General features: G+C 28.7%; 1 protein-coding gene across 1 annotated transcript; it reads right to left on the bottom strand.

Annotated features, from left to right (window-relative positions):
- On the bottom strand, positions 2,604 to 3,428 carry LOC105168262. The gene has a single exon (XM_011088271.2). It carries the CDS (start codon positions 3,426 to 3,428, stop codon positions 2,604 to 2,606), a length of 825 nt encoding a protein of 274 aa, XP_011086573.1.

Genomic DNA, 18,149 nt, shown 5'->3' with positions numbered 1-18,149 from the left:
ATAGAAAAGAATATCAAAGTAGTTGGGAAGCAAAGTGGTGGGGTGCATGTTAGTTTTGGGTTATGTTAGTTGGGGTCCACCAAGTTGAATAAGCTGTTACTGTGTCCCCCCTACCCACACTACACCACCCCCTCCTCTCCTCTCCAAACCTAACATTAACACTTGGGTTACCTACACCGCACATCTTTTCTTCTTAGTTTTCACAAATTTTAGTTCGAATCTAATTCAATCAAATTTAAATTAATTATATAACAAATATAATTTATTAAATGATCAATCAATACACTTACTTTATAATTATTTGATTCAACCAAACTTGATCCAAGCAAAAAAAATTTCTCAATTTTACATTCTTTTATGGTCCGAATTTGTGCAACCTAATGCACATCCCTATATTTTTGACCCTGTTTGGATGAATTTTTATATTTCTTTTTTTTTTAATACTAGCCTTCCTTCGTTGTTCGTTGTGTGCGTGCATATAATAAATACTTTTATAATTTAAAATGTATTACAAATAAGAACACATCACATTTTACAAAAAAAAAAAGAAAAAATTTAAGGGGTATTATCGACCCAACAAAAAAATTAATGTCGTGGAGTCATAAACCGATATTTGTAAGTGAATTTTTTTTAATTTTTTATATTATATTTACAACATAAAATTTTCAAAATTTATAAGCTTTTTTTGAGAAAAGTACAGAATTTCCAATTTATATTCAAATTTTGGTTCTGTTAATTACAATTAATTGCCATGATCGACATTTTGTAAGTTTTGTGATATTATTTTATCTAATTATTTTAAGAAATTATTTTAGAACGACAATAAACATTTTATAAGTCTAAAAGAGATATTATAAGATGTATGGATTTATAAAAAAAGTTAAATAAATTTAATTACCCTCTAACCCCAATATTATTTACCCAGCTATGGATGCCAACAATTGGAAAAGTCCTTTTGTCTGTGATATGCCTAAATGTTTGATGATTTTACTTTGAAAAAAATCGTATTTTTGGTCGTATACGTTGGAGTCTTTTCTAATTTAGTTTAATTTATTATGATTTCTTTATATTACACTCTATAAATTAATTTTTTTTTCATTTTTAATTTTCATGTGCTTTTTTCAGTCCAATAATTAACAAAGTCGTGAAGGAGTCGTTAGTTCAAACACATGTTGGACTAACGGACCCATGACTTTTCCCCTAATTATTGGATGAAAAAGTTTCGTGATGACTGAAAATGAGAATTTCTTACTTATAGAATGCAATGTGAAAAAATCATAAAAAATAAGATTAAAATTAAAACGAACCTAATTTAATAAAACTAAAAATACTATTTTTCCTTTTACCTTAGAACAATGCAAAAACAACCCATCAAAACACAGTGAACGGTAAAAAAATCTTCTATCCCCTTTTTACTGTGACATAATAGCATCAAATTAATATGTATAATATGCATAACATTTTTAAATTATCATTTAATTTAATTATATTTTTAATTTTCAAAATTTCATACATTAGAACAATGCCAATATGCGAAATTAAAATATGATAGATAATCCCCACCGTTCATGAATTGGATCTAATTATTCTCAACGGTCCATAAAAAATGATCTCGTTTTGTCATCTAAGGAAAAATATTTAAATACCAATCTCACAAATATCATCAATCTCATATTAAGGAGGTGCTTGCAAACATTTATTTTAAATATTTATCATGAAAAATAAATTGAAAATAGTGTTTTGTTTTATAATTTTTGTTTTTAAACTATTTAAATTAAGTTGATTAAAGTTAAAAGTGATAAGCAACTTCCTACAACTTTTGTAGTTTATTATTAAGTATTAAGTTAGTTAAATTACAACTACTGAGATTTTGCATAATTATGAATTACCCCCTTGTTGTTTAAAAAATTATATATACCCCTCAAATAGAAAATAATTATGTAAACACTAGAAGGTGAAGCGGACATTACTATTTTACCCCTGTTGAATTTTTAAAAAAAAAATAGGTTAAAAAATATAAAAAAATTGAGAGTGGATAAAATAAATAATCTAGAGGGAATATTATTTCATAAAAATATTTTAAAAAATTATAATATATATAAAATTATAATTTATAATCCAAAAAAGCAGTTCACCGCAAAAATTGAATAGAAAACCTAACAGAATGAACTTGTTATTAGACGGATGTTAAAAATAAAGGGGACATTTGTAATTTTTCAAACAACGATGAGGTATTTGTAATTATGCCAAACCTCGGAGGAGGTGGCTATAATTTACCCAAGCTATTTTTTTAATTTTTTTGCACTTTAACTTTTATTTTCGTACACTCTCAATTTTTATTATCGATTAACTTACAGTTTTTTATACAACTTATTTTTACCATAAAAATAAAAATTATTACACACAATGAATAAACTTAAATCCTAGAAATTATATTGATATATTTATATTGTTGTACATAAGAAAAATACAACTAATGAGTTATTTTCCTTCAAGTCCATAGAAATAAATAAAAAAATAAATGTCCTAAATATATAGATATTTTAGAGAAAAATGTACAATTGAAGACTAATAGTAATAATAATGGAAACCCTTTTCTGAGGTTAAAAGGGATGAACATTTTTGGTTAATCCACCACTAACATTAGTAAAGAACCCCATCAACTCCGGTCGGTACGGCAGATACGACCGCCGCCGCTCCTCCCCCTTCGCCTTACTCCTCAAGTACGCTTCATGTGCCGACACCCTTACCGCCGCCGTTTTCCCCTTTCCGCCCTTCTTCGCCTTCTCCTTCACTTTTGTCCTCTCACCCATTTCGTCTCCTTTTGTTGACTGCTCCGCCGCGGACGGTGGAGGCGGAGCGTGGGCGTTGTTCAAGAAAACGAAAGCGTCCCTCCCATCACTGTTGCTCCTGCCCAGTAAATCCTTGAACCGCCAAATCTTGGAGAACCCGGTTGAGTTGCTCTTCTTGCAGGCCTCCGGCGACGCCTCAACCGCCTTTCTGTCCGACCACTCGCAGTAGGACCCCGAGACCTCGTCATTCTCCGGCGTCACCTGGCCGTTCTCCTCGCTCGTCTCCACGAACACCTTCTTCACCGGCGGCCTCATGGGCAAGCTCTCGTGCAAAGCGGCAGCGGCGATGGGATCTTCGCCGGAAAATAGCAAATCCCTGTTGAATAACGGGAAAACCGGCTTGATCTGGCCGTTATAGAAAGCATCCTCCGCCGCTATAGGCGACGTATTTGCTCCTCCACACATGAAAGAAAATTCCTCCTCCTCCTCCTCCTCTTCATCATCATCACCATGATCATCATCTGGAGCTTCATTTTCTTCCCTCAACTTCAGATGGGTGTAGAAATCTTCACTCATTTTGTCTTCCGAGCACAAATTATGATCTGGGTTGAGCTTCTCTTCCACACTTGTCTGCATTTCTGTGTGAAGATCTTGTTTTAGAGAGAGAGAGAGAGATGAAGAGAATGGATTAAATGAGGGGAGTTTTATATAGGGGTTGGATTGGTCGGAGAGAAGTTTGGTTGCTTCTTTTACTTTATTATTATTATTATTATTATTGTTCTTGTCCAACTTTCAACACACACACACACACACACATACACACTATTATTTTACGCCAAATCAATTTTCGTCTCCATCTTATGTAAAATTATTATTATTAATAGTTTAAAACCAATATTCTCTGTACTGTTTATTAAGTGTGAGAGTCGAAGTTTTGGTTTGGTTAAATATATATCAATTAAAATACTCTTAATTATTTTTATTTTTATATAAAATGACCATATTTTTAGAATTTCTTTTATTGATATATTCTATTGATACATATATAAAATTAATACAAAATATTTCAAGAACTGTCATTATTTTAGTTCTCTTTTATATAATCAAATAGACACAATAAAAAGTTTAAACTATGCATGTACATCGAGTGTGCTCCGATAATTAGTTTACGTATTATTATTATTGAATTTATCATTTTTTTTGTTGATAATCTTTATTTAATAAAAGTCAATTTTATAATAAAATAAAATCTTTATTATTCTTAATATAATTAATGACAATTTAAGTAGTAAAAAGTGAAGTTGTAAGGAAAGTGAGAGGAAAGGGAAGAGAATTACGCAGTATATGTTGGGGGTGAAGTTGCAAAGAAGTTACTTCCGATTCACATAGGTCGTTGATGTTGACGATTGACTCTTGCAGGCCAAGTTGTATGACATGTTGGTACGTGGCATTGCAGCCCATCCATTGGGAATATTCTTCATATTTCACGGCTAATATGTAATAGCATTCCTATCTACTGTTGTCTTATTTTGTATAAGTTTGTTGTAATTTATTTTATTATTTTTAATTATAAAAATATATTGATTAAATTTATATGTTACTTAATTTATTAAAATATTAATGTAATAATATAACTATCGCTTAAAGAAAAAGTAAGAAATGTGTACTCGTGTTATTTTTATGAATTCTGATGTACGAATGCTCTTAAAAATGATTTTGTATGATATTAAAATACGTCTTGAATATAGACTTAAAAATATATGGAGGTAAATCGCTATTTGTTTTTTCATAAGGGGGTAATTTGCTCATTTACGATATCACAAGGGGGTTGCTTGCATTTTTTTCAATACTTATATACACAGATACGTTGCAAGTATGTTATAAATAAATTAACCCTAACACATTGAGTTTCAATCATTATTGTGGACTTTAATTATTTAAGTCTAAAAATATTATGATTCGGGTCAAGGTTGTTGTGAGGTGGCTAATCTGAATTGACAATGGGATCCACTGATGTCTGTGATTCTGAACTCGAGGTATGGTCTACAAATGATCCTCAACCTGAAGAGTAATAATTGATCTGAAAATACAAATTAGGTTTGTTGGATGGTACCTAGCTAAAACTCTTCAGACAAAGTCATCAATGACTTTTTAATGAGATGGTGCCCAAAAAACAAGAACTCTTAGGAAACGTGTACTTCGATGATGTAATAATTGAAAGATATGATTGGAGTGGAGTTATCGTGTGATATGACTATTTAATAAAATGTGGTTTTTTGTTTACTTGAATATAATAAAAGAGGGATTAAAAAGAGTGATATTATAATGTCTTGTTTACACCATGTGATTATTTAAAGTGATATGTAGCAAAATTCCCAAATTGCCCCCCCTTTTTTTTAAAAAAAAATGATAATTTAATTTCTTCCACTTAAAAAATACCCCCATAACAAGAAATTGGTAATAAACTAAAATAGTATAATAGGCTAAATGGGTAATATTGTTTGGCTGGAGGTACAGTACTGAGCTTTAGCATTATGAAGTAAAATATTGGACTAGCCTATAATATTAGTCCAATACATGGACAAATAAAGTACACATGTTTTCAATATTAAATGCATACTTGTCAATTGGTTTGAGTAGTGTCAGATGTACAGAGCCATGCGTCCAGAATAGCCTCATCAATGGTTGTGATCATAGATCTCTAGATCAATTGAGTTAGGTCGAACCTGATCGAGTAAAAAAAATCCTTATCCTATTTGGTAAATTTTGTATTCTACAGGGGCAAAATGATCTTTAAGAAAGCTTCTACTAAACATATCAAAACACACTTAGGTTAATGAGATCGAACTCAAAACAAATGCATATAAATCGAATCATAGTCTAGTTCGTGAATAAAATCTCACTTAGTCGAAGGATTTGAATTTGAGAGAAAATTTTAAATTACTCCACATGAAAGGAATTTAAAATCCATCAATATTTTTTTAAAAAATACAGTTGAAAATGAAAATTGATATATTTATATCATACTAAATTGGAAAAAAAATGTAAAAAGTTAGGTTGTAGAAGAAGTAGGTAAGAAGAATAAATAGAAATGTGAAGAAGGGATAAGGTGGGGGGAATGGGAGAGGGAGTGAAAGTCTGAACAGTATTAGGGATTGTTTGTTGGCAATCATGGGATTGTATCGAACTCACCTCTCAACTGTTCACATCTTAACTGTACGGTAATAAATTCACATACACTCATTTTGCATCATCAGTGACGCAATCTACGTAATAATTCAACATCTACATTTTTGTTGAATTTTCTTTTTTTAATATTTTGCTTCCAACTCGGACAAACTAAATTTCAACTTTTTTTTTTCTTTCCTTTTTTCGGACCCTTCTGTGGAGTTAATTAAATTAGGTTGTAATTCATTCATAATAATAATAAAAAAAAGAAATGAAGAAAGAACGACATACTTCAACTTTATGCAACTTTCGATCTATAGTTTATTATAAAAAAATGACGGGTTGCTAGTAATCTATCAAATTATGAATAATGCTTGATAATTTATCCAGATTATCCCACATTTTATTCAATTTAATAAATACCAAAAGAATATATTAATTTATCACATCCCACGTTTTATTTAATCGAATCACATCAACCATTTATTCCACACAAAAAAGTTAATTACTTGAGAAAACAAGGTACCATCTAGGGAAAGGATGATCATGGAAGTAGTATTGAATGCATAATTCATTTGCAAATTATATTAATTTGAGTCCACAAAGCACAAATAATTGGAATTTAAATTATTGGTGGGAAGAAATTGGAGAGCAAAGTGTTAGCCAAATAGCAATAAATGAGAGCAAATAGAGAAAAGAAGAGTAGGCACGTAGTGGCAGGTGCAATTTGGGCAGCCTGCTCTTCACATTTATAGAAGAATTGCTTAGGATGGAAGGCTGCAACATTTATTAATCACGCCACCACAATAATATCTGCCAATAACCCCAAACTGATAGACCTCAAAATTATTGCAAATCGACACATCAAATCATATTAATTAATCATATAGTACTCAGGTAGCCTTAAATGATCGAGATTGGATTTTTTTTTTATATATATATTTCAAATCATGTTGTATCTTTTATTCCATTTAACATATACGATGCCACAACGCTTTTTCGATGAAATTACAGTTTAAATATGATCGTCGAACTGTTGTACAGTTTAAAATTTGAGTTGATTAATGCTGATGACACTACAAAAGAATGAACTAATCCATATATTATAAACGATTGCAATTTAAAAATCATGACAAATTAGTATTATCTACCACGATGGAATAAAATTAATGCGAAAATTTAAATTTCGGCCACGGTTAAGTAGTATTTGTAATAAAAATAACTAAAGAATTTGTAATAAACTTAACTATGACCAAGATATTCACCATGTTTTTATGTTGCAGCTAATATTTTGGCATTGCCTGCAATATTTCTGTTGCACTTGCATAACTAAAGTTAATTAGTAGCCGTCACACAATTTTTTATTTTTTTATTAAAATTAACTATGATAAAAAAAATAATAATACTTCCTTTCGCGTAATTATAATTTTTAATATGGAAACAAACACTTGATCCAAAAAATACGTCAGTAAGTACAATTAAGATTTATCATATACAATCTAAATTATATCATTTTTATGTACCATTATTCGAACTAGCGTTGACATTTATAATTTTCATGACATAATTTTCCCTCATGTTGACCGACCAAACTTTAGAGTTCTTGAAAATTCGCAATTCAACGACAATAAAGGGGGGGAAATATATATATATATATATATATATATAAAGTTCTCCTTTTAGAAAATTCAGTAGGAATAATCAATCCTCTCTAATTCATGTTCAAATTGCTTTATCGCTGTGTTCTGTACTAGTAACTTTCAAAGTTGATGAAAAATGGAGCAAAAACCAGCTCTAATCTTGACTTGAATTCCAATTTTATTACAACAATCTAGAGGCACGAAATTTTTCGCTATAGTTAATTATTATAATTAATTAAAAAAATTATGATGAATGCAAATAAATTATGACTTCGCAATGGTCATTAATTGTTGTTTTTGTAAACGAAGTCGAAACAATAATCATAGCTAAAACTATGATAATTTTTTTTTATTATAATTTTCTTATAGTGAGCGTCCCTCCTGGAATAAGTCAAGCAAATCTTTTGTTACTAAACTACCCTTATAACGGTGAAGATAAACCGCTTAACATGCATTAACTTGTGAAGAGATGTAGAAGTGAATTTGATCATAAAAAAAATTATTTGACCTACAATAAATCAGTAACAAGTCAATCGGTGGTAAATTTAATTTTTTATTCATTTTTTATTTATATCATCAAATTTGATGAATTTTGACTGATGGTGGAACCTATTTATTATATAGAAACAAACTTCAGGATTACTAGATATAATTTTTTACATTTAATTACACAAAAATCTCAGGAGATGGGAGTGTAATTGTTCCTCAATATTATCAAGCATAGTAAAATAAAGTAATTTGACAACTTAAGTTTTAACTGCAGTTAATTGATATTGGACATAGTTTTAGCTATGATTAAAGTATTTGTCGCAACACTTATTATGTCCACATCACAATTTTTAACTACGATCAAAATATTTGCCATGACTTTTAGTTATGGTTAATCATATTTTGACATCGCCTGCTAAACAACAGTTAACAATTCATTGTCAATTTGTGGTTATTATTGGTTGCTATAATTTTTTACTTTTAATCATAACAGTTAATCAGATTGAAAAATCATTTATTTTTTTGCAATGTTTAAAAAGAATAGATAATAGAAAGGAACAATCCTTTTATGCAATACTAAAAGAAAAGGTAATTATATTTACACCCTCGGACTTATAATCTATTTATAGAAATCACTCATATCTTTTAAAAAATTAAATATACACCCATCATAAACATCAAAATCGTTTATACAAATAATTCTTATTTTTTAAAAAATTATATATACATTCCTAAAAAGATCAACATTATTACACAAACTTTAGAATTATACAAAAAATGTGAATAATCTATAGAAATAAATTATAGATTATGGGCGTAAATATAAATATTTATTTTAGTAAAATAATAGAGAGGAGTCAAAAGTCAGCGTAATCGACCAGGAAAAACGCGGAGGTGCATTCAATTCAAGAATAGTTCCAACCCAGAAGAAGACGAAGGAAGCGGCGGTGAAGGGATTGCCAAAAACCATCCAACGCAGACAACTTTGGAATTTCCAAATAATCCCACGTGGATTCTCTCTCTCTCTCTCTCTCTCTCCCCCTCTCTCTCTCTCTCCAAAAATTGCATATGCGATATGCAGGTCGTTTTAATTTTATAGTTTATTTACCGTAGTCAAGAACCAAGTTATTATCATGTGGAGATTATCATAGATTATGATGTACGTTTAACTTCATCAAATACTTTAACAATTATTCGAATTCGAATAGTATTCGACTATAACCACTAGCTAGATTACAACGATTTGAGATACGACTCTTCTTTATTAATTTTTATTCATATTCTTTTCTTTTAAATATTTTTAAATTTGGTGAATTTTTACTAATTGAGGAATTTAGTTGTTAGATGGAAGCAAATCTCAAGAGTACTAAATATAATTTTTCAAATCACAAAATATTAACGTGTAATTACACCAAATCTCAAGAAACTGATGTTGATGTACTATGATATTTAAATTGCATTCATTTGTAATGTAAGGCATAAATTTATTTATTTTTATAGTGCTACAATTATTAATATTGTTTTCGTTTACCGCTATAGTTGCGTATCTTAGCGATATTATTCGAGGAAGAAAAATATTAAAGATCAGGTGTGACTTGGCAAAGTAATACATATTATAACCATTGTGGATAGAGTTAGAATTTTAAAAAATTGAAGGGGTCAAATCCATATTTTTGACTTATATGAAGCTGCAATTTAAAAATTCAAAAAGGGACACACCTTTTCATTTATTGTACATGCAAATATTTATTTTTAAAAATAATAACATTGGCACACCTAACTTGTAATTTATTTACATAAATCATTCCAACTTTTGGCATAATTACAAAAACTACCCTTGACAGCTATAAAATAGGAACAATGTGTGTAATGATGTTGACATTTTTTGGGGTGTATGCCTAATTTTTTAAAAGGTAGGGTGATTTGTGTAAATAATATTGGCGTTTCTCATGTCGTATGTATAGTTAAATATTCAAAAAATGAACAATTTATGTAAATAAATCACAAATAAAAAATGCAAATACAATAATCCCTTTTTTTTTTTTTTATAAACAAGTTAGGGGGAGTCACAAACGGTTTAGCCCCTCTGTTCAACCCGTATCTGCTCAGACTGAATCTTTTTATGCCAAATCCTATTATATTTTTTTATATCATTTAATATATACATATTTTTTGTTTAAAAATTTTCAACAAATTAAATAAACAATGTAATTTTTACTACATATATATTAAACTATGCAATAGATATTAAAATATAAAATTTAATTTGATATCTGTGGATCTTAAAAATGATTGAACTTTACATAATTGAAGGTATCATAACATTTTTTGTTCCATAGAAAAAGAAAGTAGGAAAAAATTTGATTTGATGAGATGAATCTTAACAAATATGTCACATTTCTATTGTGGTATTTGGCCTTACTCCAAATTGCCATTATAGATATACAATTTCCAAACTTACATCTTAGTTCAATGTATCATCTTTTTCACGCGTTTGTGGATTCTTACTTTTCCTCAATTTCTCAATTATTCCTCCCATCAGAGTCTTTAATGTAGCTCCAAAAATGTGCAAGAACTATTACAATTATTATTATTATAAGGGAAAATTGCATAAAACCTCCCTGTGTTTCTAAAATTTAGCTAAAACTCGTGTGTTAAAAAATAGGCAAAAATCCCCTGTGTTTATCAAAATGTTGCATACTCTCCCCTTCCGTTAGATAAACTCTAACGACATTAATTTTTTGCTAAATCGACCGTTGTACCATTCTTATAACAACCATTGATCTTTCAATATAAAAAATAAATGGTCCAGATCTTAAGCAATTTAAAAATATATTTTTGATTTATATATTTACATATACATTATATATAATGTATATATATTATATATACTATTTCTCCAATATCTTCTCTCTAAGATTTTGGGATCGTCTGAAAGAATTTTCGGCCATGGATTATACCATTGGAATGCTCTCCTTAAGGCGAACATATCCATACCATCAACTTGAATTTTCATTGACTGGAGAGAGTGGGCATCGAGCACGACCGTTAAAGCTTCTTGGCTTCGATTCATTGTCGTCTGGATGAATTCCAGCCTGGGACTACTACCACTAGACTCGCCTCGGTCTGAAGATTCAAAGAGACCAACCTTGCTCATTTTCATCAAATTTTTGCTGAGATCCAAAAATTTTAAATTTATTTCTATCTGAAGTTTATTACCGTCGATTAGCTGCCGTCTGGACGAATCACGGCCTGAACTACCACCGTTCGACTCCTCTCGTTGAGAGGATTCCAATGGGACCAAGCTTGTCCATTTTCATTACCATTGGCGACGAAGAAGACGAACGGAGAACAGGACAAACAAAAATTAATTATAATTATTTAATTTAATAAAATTTAACAATTATAAAAAAACATTAAATAATTAATTTAAATATAAAATTTTATATAAGTTAAAAAAATTGATATAATTTTTTAGCATTTTTATATTTATTTAGTATATTTTATAAACAAATATCAAAATATATTTAAATTAAATAATAATTTAGTAAAGTATTTAATTTAATAAATTTAAAATAATAAAAAAATATTAAATGTTTAATTTAAATACATATTAATAGTTTTAATATAATATTTTATATAAGTTAAAAAAATTGATATAAATTTTAGGTATTTTTTATATTTATTTAGTATACTTTATAAATAAATATTAAAATATATTTAAATTAAATAATTAAGTAATTTAATTAATTATATATAATGTTTTTGGTAAATTTATTTATATTCAAATGAAATTATTTAATTTAACAAATGTTTTTAGTTATTTATATTCAAATGAAATTATTTAATTTAACAAAATTTAAAAATAATAAAAGATATTAAATATTTAATTTAAATATATTATAATTTTAATATAACATTTTATATAAGTTAAAAATTCTCATATAATTTTTAGGATTGTTATATTGATTTAGTATATTTTATAAATAAATATTAAAATATATTTAAATTAAATAATAATTTAATTTACTTAATAATATATAATATTATAAGTGATTTTATTTGTATTCAAACAAAAGGGACAAATTAGATATTTACCCACTTAAAATCCTATTTTTGTGTAGTATATTTGTGAGAGGATGTTAAGTTGTATATGTAGTGGAGGATAAATGTATTTTGTACCATTGCACTACTAAAAAAGCTGAAATAGGGTAAAAAAAGGCCCCTACTCTCATTTCCACCGCGTGTACAGCACCTTCCATCAATTTTGGACGGAGGGGGTCTTTTTTGCAGAGTTTCAAAATTTACAGGGTCTTTTATGACTATTTATATAATACAGGTAAGTTTTGTACAATTTTAACATAACACAGGGGGTATTATGCAATTTTCTCTACACTCCCAACTTTGTCTACGTCTTATTTCCACCATAAAAATAAAAGTTACTATAAACGTCCGATAGAATCATATATTTTTTTAGTAACATTTAGGAGATTATATATATATATATATATATATATATATATTTGATTCCCCATTTTTGTCTTTCGTAATCATTATCATTATTAATTGTGGTTAATTTGCTTTATAATTAGTGTATATAATCATAGCCCCATCAAAATTATTTCCACAAGTTAATGAACATCAAAATGTTTTTATATGTGAATTTCTTCTAGAAAAAATTCACAAAGATCCTTGTTCAACTCATCCTATAAAATAATCCAATAATAAGTATATAATAACAAATTTTAAATTAAGGTCTTCCATGGCATAGTTATCATAATCTTCATGCTAAGCAAGATATTTACTTATGCTAATTGACTTAGTCTTGAGACTAATCCACTAATTAGCCACTCTCATTATAATATCATTATTGCTTTGAATTCCTCTACAAGTTAAGTAATTGTATATATGTTCTTATGTTGGAATTATTTGTTATTAAATTACAACCGGACAAAGTATTGCTAGTGATTATACGAAGGCTATGGATAAATTACAATGATTTTTTTTTAAATTTATGATAATTATAATTATATTCTTATTATTTGAAAAATTACGAATACATTTTTGAAATTATAAATACCTAACAAATACTTTTGCAATTTACCCGATTATTTATGACAAGTAAATGGGAGCGAGCCAAAATATATATCAGTGTACGTGGACATATATTTGTTGGAGCATGGAGTTTGATCTAATTTTACATTTAAATTTTTTTTTGGGGTTACAGTACTTTATAAATAACTCAGTATAAATAGTTAATGGGTGTCTTTTTATTGGAAAGAAACGCAAGCAACTCTTTGGGATATTGCAAGTGAACAAATTAATCCCTACGAAAAAAATAGAAATTTACCTCCTTCTGTTTTAGAAAATACAGCAATTTATCCCGCTGTATTTTTCAAGATGAAGCAAGTCAGAGAAGTAAATTGCTTCATTTTAAAAAATACAAAAGGATATATTATTTTTATAGGGAATAATTTGCTCATTTATAATATTATAAAAAGATAAATTGCATTAAACCTCTTTTGTTATAATTGGGTGGAAACAATTTGTGCAAAAACTGCTGTTGAACAATTCTATAAATGAACGTTGGAAAATTATCCAAACCACATAAAATGTTGTGTGTTATAATTAAATTTCTTTTCATATTTTCGGACACGATCACAATCCGACTGAAACGAAATCCTAACAATATCATCAGTGTCACTTTCGTAGGTTTTGACTAATTGTGTTTAGGAAAAATCTCACATACATCCCAACTTTTGGATTCTCAAGTTAAAGCACTTTCACACGATAATTCGTGGTGGAGAGAAGTGTTTATTCCAACTCATATATATCAAGAAAACACGAGTTTGATTCTGAATTCGCACGTGTAAGAAGTCGCACTTTAATATGAATCAAGTGATCAATTATTGAGTTCCCTTTTCTTTTTATTATTAATTTTAAGTTCAGTTAATATAAAATCATTCAATTTTTTTTCAAACTCTTTCAAGAAATATGACTACGAGTCATGATTAATTGCCATAATTAAGAATAAAAGAACTGTAGTTAATATTAATTAATTATAATTATACAACAACTAGTAACCATTGTTTTTGTAAGCGAGCCCAAAACGTTAACCACCAACTAAAGATTATGACAAATGTTATTTTTGTATTACCGTGATAGATAATATTGATTTGACATAATATTGAAACTGAAGTCATATATAGAGTTGGGAATAGTTCATTTTTTTTAATTTAATACTAGTCGTCATGGCATGTTGTTCCACGTCCCATAACAAAATTATTTTTCACGCTTTAAAATATATTATAAATAGAAAAATTACAACAACCTCTCCTGAGGTTTGACATAATTAAATACTCCCTCGTTGTCTGAAAAATTACCAATATCCCCCTAATTTTAATGATCGTCTAATAATTAGCCCAATCCATTAGGTTTTTATCATTTTTTATGGTAAACTAACCAAAATACCCTTGTCGATTAAAAATTATAATTTTATTTATTTATTAAAAAATATTTTTTTATAGACTAAGTAGATTATTTTTTCATAATTTTTAAAAAGTTTTCATCTATCCTGTTCGATTGTTTTATAAGTTTTTAATTTTTTTTAAAAAAATAAAAAATACAATAAGGAAAAAATTGATAATTTTATATTTCCATCCAATGATTACATAGTTTTATCAAATATTAGGGAATATCTATTTTTTTAAACAACGAGAAAGTATCCGTAATTATACCAAATCTCAGGGAAGGTCGTTGTAATTTACCCTTATAAATAAAAATAAAATATATAAAAACCATCACATTTTACAAAAAAAATTAAAAAAAAAAAACTAACTTAAGAATACAATCGATATAATAAAAATTGATATATGATGTAACAAGCCGTTGTTTGTAAAAATGCTTTTCTTTTTTATATTAGTGGGATGATTTGACAAACACAGCCTTCCGACGCTGATGTAGGGAATCCGACTTTTTTTATGTATAACTTTGCAAGTGTTTCGAGGTATTTTCCAAATATAAACCATTAATTTGGTATGAAAAGAATGCGAAAAGCAACCTATTATTCCAGCAGATTCTGGAAAATGAAGTTCCTTTTATATAAAAGTGATCACCAAATATTCAGTGCGTTTACTAAATGAACTTCTCAGATTCAATACTCCTACAATGCAGAGAGAGAGAGGTACTGAGTAACAAATAATCTGACAATAAATAATTATTTTCATCCAATAACAATAATAATCGAATTTCCACGACACTCACATGTAGTGCCAACAACACGAAATCTAATAGCAGCAACACAACCAAGCAAAGCGCAACAAGAAAATAGTAAATTGAGCGTAATTTCAAAATATAGATTTCATTAACAGTAAAAAATAATAAATATTATACAGCGACGCTAACGCAAGCGGATCGCCTTGAGGGGGACATTAGCACGCAATAATAAACCAAGCTCTGAATACTCATTTCCCTTATAATAGTCTTAAAAAGATTTTTTATATTACAACACTAGACACTAAGAAGATTGGAAATAGCACCTCAGGAGGCACAAAGTCCCTTTTGAGCAAACATAAATAGATACATGTGTACAAGACAAAAGGCCTACATCTAAAACTCTAAGACTGTTAAGTCCAGCATCTATCGAAGTTGTTGGTCGGCCTGATGGAGTGATCTCGTGGCTGAATGTGAGTCAAGAGGATCTAGAGTGTGGGAGGCCTTGACACCCTATCATGTATCACTAGAAGAAAATACAAAAACTTATAGCTTATTCACTATAGAAAAAATATTTGCAATGACATATATATATATGCTATATTCGTAAAAATTATGGCTAAGAACTAATGACTATATATTATAGTTATTTGTTTATAATCATGACAGGTAGTTATGATTTGACGTTATATTCTTGTAGTGCATCGGCTCCTTTTTCTATAAAGTTTGCTATTTTTGAGCTTATTTTATACATGTATAATTTTTCATAAAAATAAAAAAAATAAACAAATTACTCAGTAACATTACAAAAGAAAAAAAAAATGCGATTGCACTTCCAACAAGACGTTCCGAGCCACAAACCACTAGAGTATCCTTGAGGAGATTGAAATAACTTTAATTTTTATATCTAATATATTGAGACAATGTATCAGAAGCAAAATACCTAATATGTAAGGAGATAGTGACATGTGAAATCGTAAGTTCAACCCCACAAAAAAACTCGAAAGAAAATTATTGTAGATGGAAGGAACGAATTTCGCTTCCTAGTGAGGTGGTAGGATAAGAACATGGTTGATTGTCCACAATTACTTCTTTTCTTAACATGCAACTCCTAAATTATTTAGGAATCACAATACTTCGAATTGATAATAAATTCTAATATCTGATAAATATGGGTCCAGCTTTCGATACAGGCCCATTACACAAGTTGATGGTGCATTTTTTATTTTTTACACTATATGTATCCTTATTCCATATTAAAAATAAAACTAACTATGTTTGAATGGAGAGCAAAAGAGTTAAATCCTTTACAATAAATGTGACTTTTAAATTTCGAATATTTACTCAAGGACAAGAATCCACCAAATTGACCACATTTGGTCATAGCAAAGTTGTGCATATACAAAAATAGTTTAAAGTGATGGGCTTTCGCTCTATAATTGGGCTGGACGTCTCTTATAATCCAGCCCAATACCTAATTATATGTTTTTAGTCAGCCCGGTATTAGATGGGCTGGCCCGGTTCAATGTTGAATAACTGTGTGATTCAGTTTCGAAATTCATGGTGATATTTGATAATATGTGTGGGCAGAAATGTAAATTCATTTTAAACCCAAATGATATTAAAGTAACAGGCCAAGCAAAAAAACTAATTTAAAGAAAACTTTATACTTGGCGAGTTGGGTTTCTTGGCAGGAACCCAACTTTCCCCTAAACTCGGCTAAGTAGGGATTTAAAATATATTTATAATTATAATTACAACATTAAAGGATGTACTTATAATTATAATTAGTGATGCCCATAAAAATAATCTGGTCCAAAAAGGTTCAAGTAGTCCAAAAAAAAAATATTAAAAAAGAGTCCAAAAAAATGCAAGGTGCCCTCAAAAGGTTTAGTTCAGTAAAGGTGCAAAATACCCCCAAGTCATGCCCCCATTGCTCACCTCTCCTTCCCCTTCCCTCCCCATCGCCCGCCACCCCTTCCCCTCCCCACTCCACTACCCCAATCGTTGTCGCCCTTCCTCCTCGCCACTGGTGTCCACCCATTCCCCCTCATCATCATCGTGTATATATGATTTATAATTAATTTTTATAAGTCGTATTTAAATTTTTGATCTAATTTAAATAATGAGTTACTGATGTTATATATTAATATGAACCGTTGATTTAAATAAGAAAAAATTCGAAGTCATTAATTTTTTTGTTAAATCACAACAATTAATATATTTATATAGAACATGATCTAATAATTAATATTTAGGGATATAAATGTTATTTTATAGGTAAAATTTAATTAAAACCGCGCTTAGGATATGTGTTGCACGCACCATGCCATAAAGGGGTATTCTACCACTATCGAATAACGCCGGGGGGCGAATGTGTTTTACCCGTTTTTCTTTGAAGTTGTAAGTACATGATTGTATCACTATCTGAAAAAAAATAATAATATATTAATTCAATTAATACACAATATTTTTTTTGTATATTAATATAATTAAAAATAATAGAATAAATCATAATTAAATGAGATAAATACTTATATATATATATTTATATGAGATTCGTATTTATGATCTCAAACGTATTAATAAAATTTTAATATTAAACCATTAAACTAAGACATTGTTGTGGATCAATTATTTTAGCACACACCAAAAATGCTGCGTGCACATGAAACATATCTTCTTGTTTAATTCCAACAATCACCCTGTTTCTATATAATCAGTTATTTTAATATGTTATAATTACGAATATCAACTCATCATTTAAAAAATTATAAATAATCTATAATGTTTGATATAATTATGTGTTCTTAGTGGGAGTTTGAAATTGCCAACTTTTTCATTACTA

This window comes from Sesamum indicum, linkage group LG8 (assembly GCF_000512975.1).
Source record: "Sesamum indicum cultivar Zhongzhi No. 13 linkage group LG8, S_indicum_v1.0, whole genome shotgun sequence".
NCBI lineage: Eukaryota > Viridiplantae > Streptophyta > Magnoliopsida > Lamiales > Pedaliaceae > Sesamum > Sesamum indicum.
This window is presented reverse-complemented; position numbering and strand designations above follow the sequence as displayed.

What these genes read in the sequence shown, in the direction of transcription:
- LOC105168262 (XM_011088271.2), bottom strand. Translation starts at nt 3,428, where the DNA reads ATGCAGACAAGTGTGGAAGAGAAGCTCAACCCAGATCATAATTTGTGC.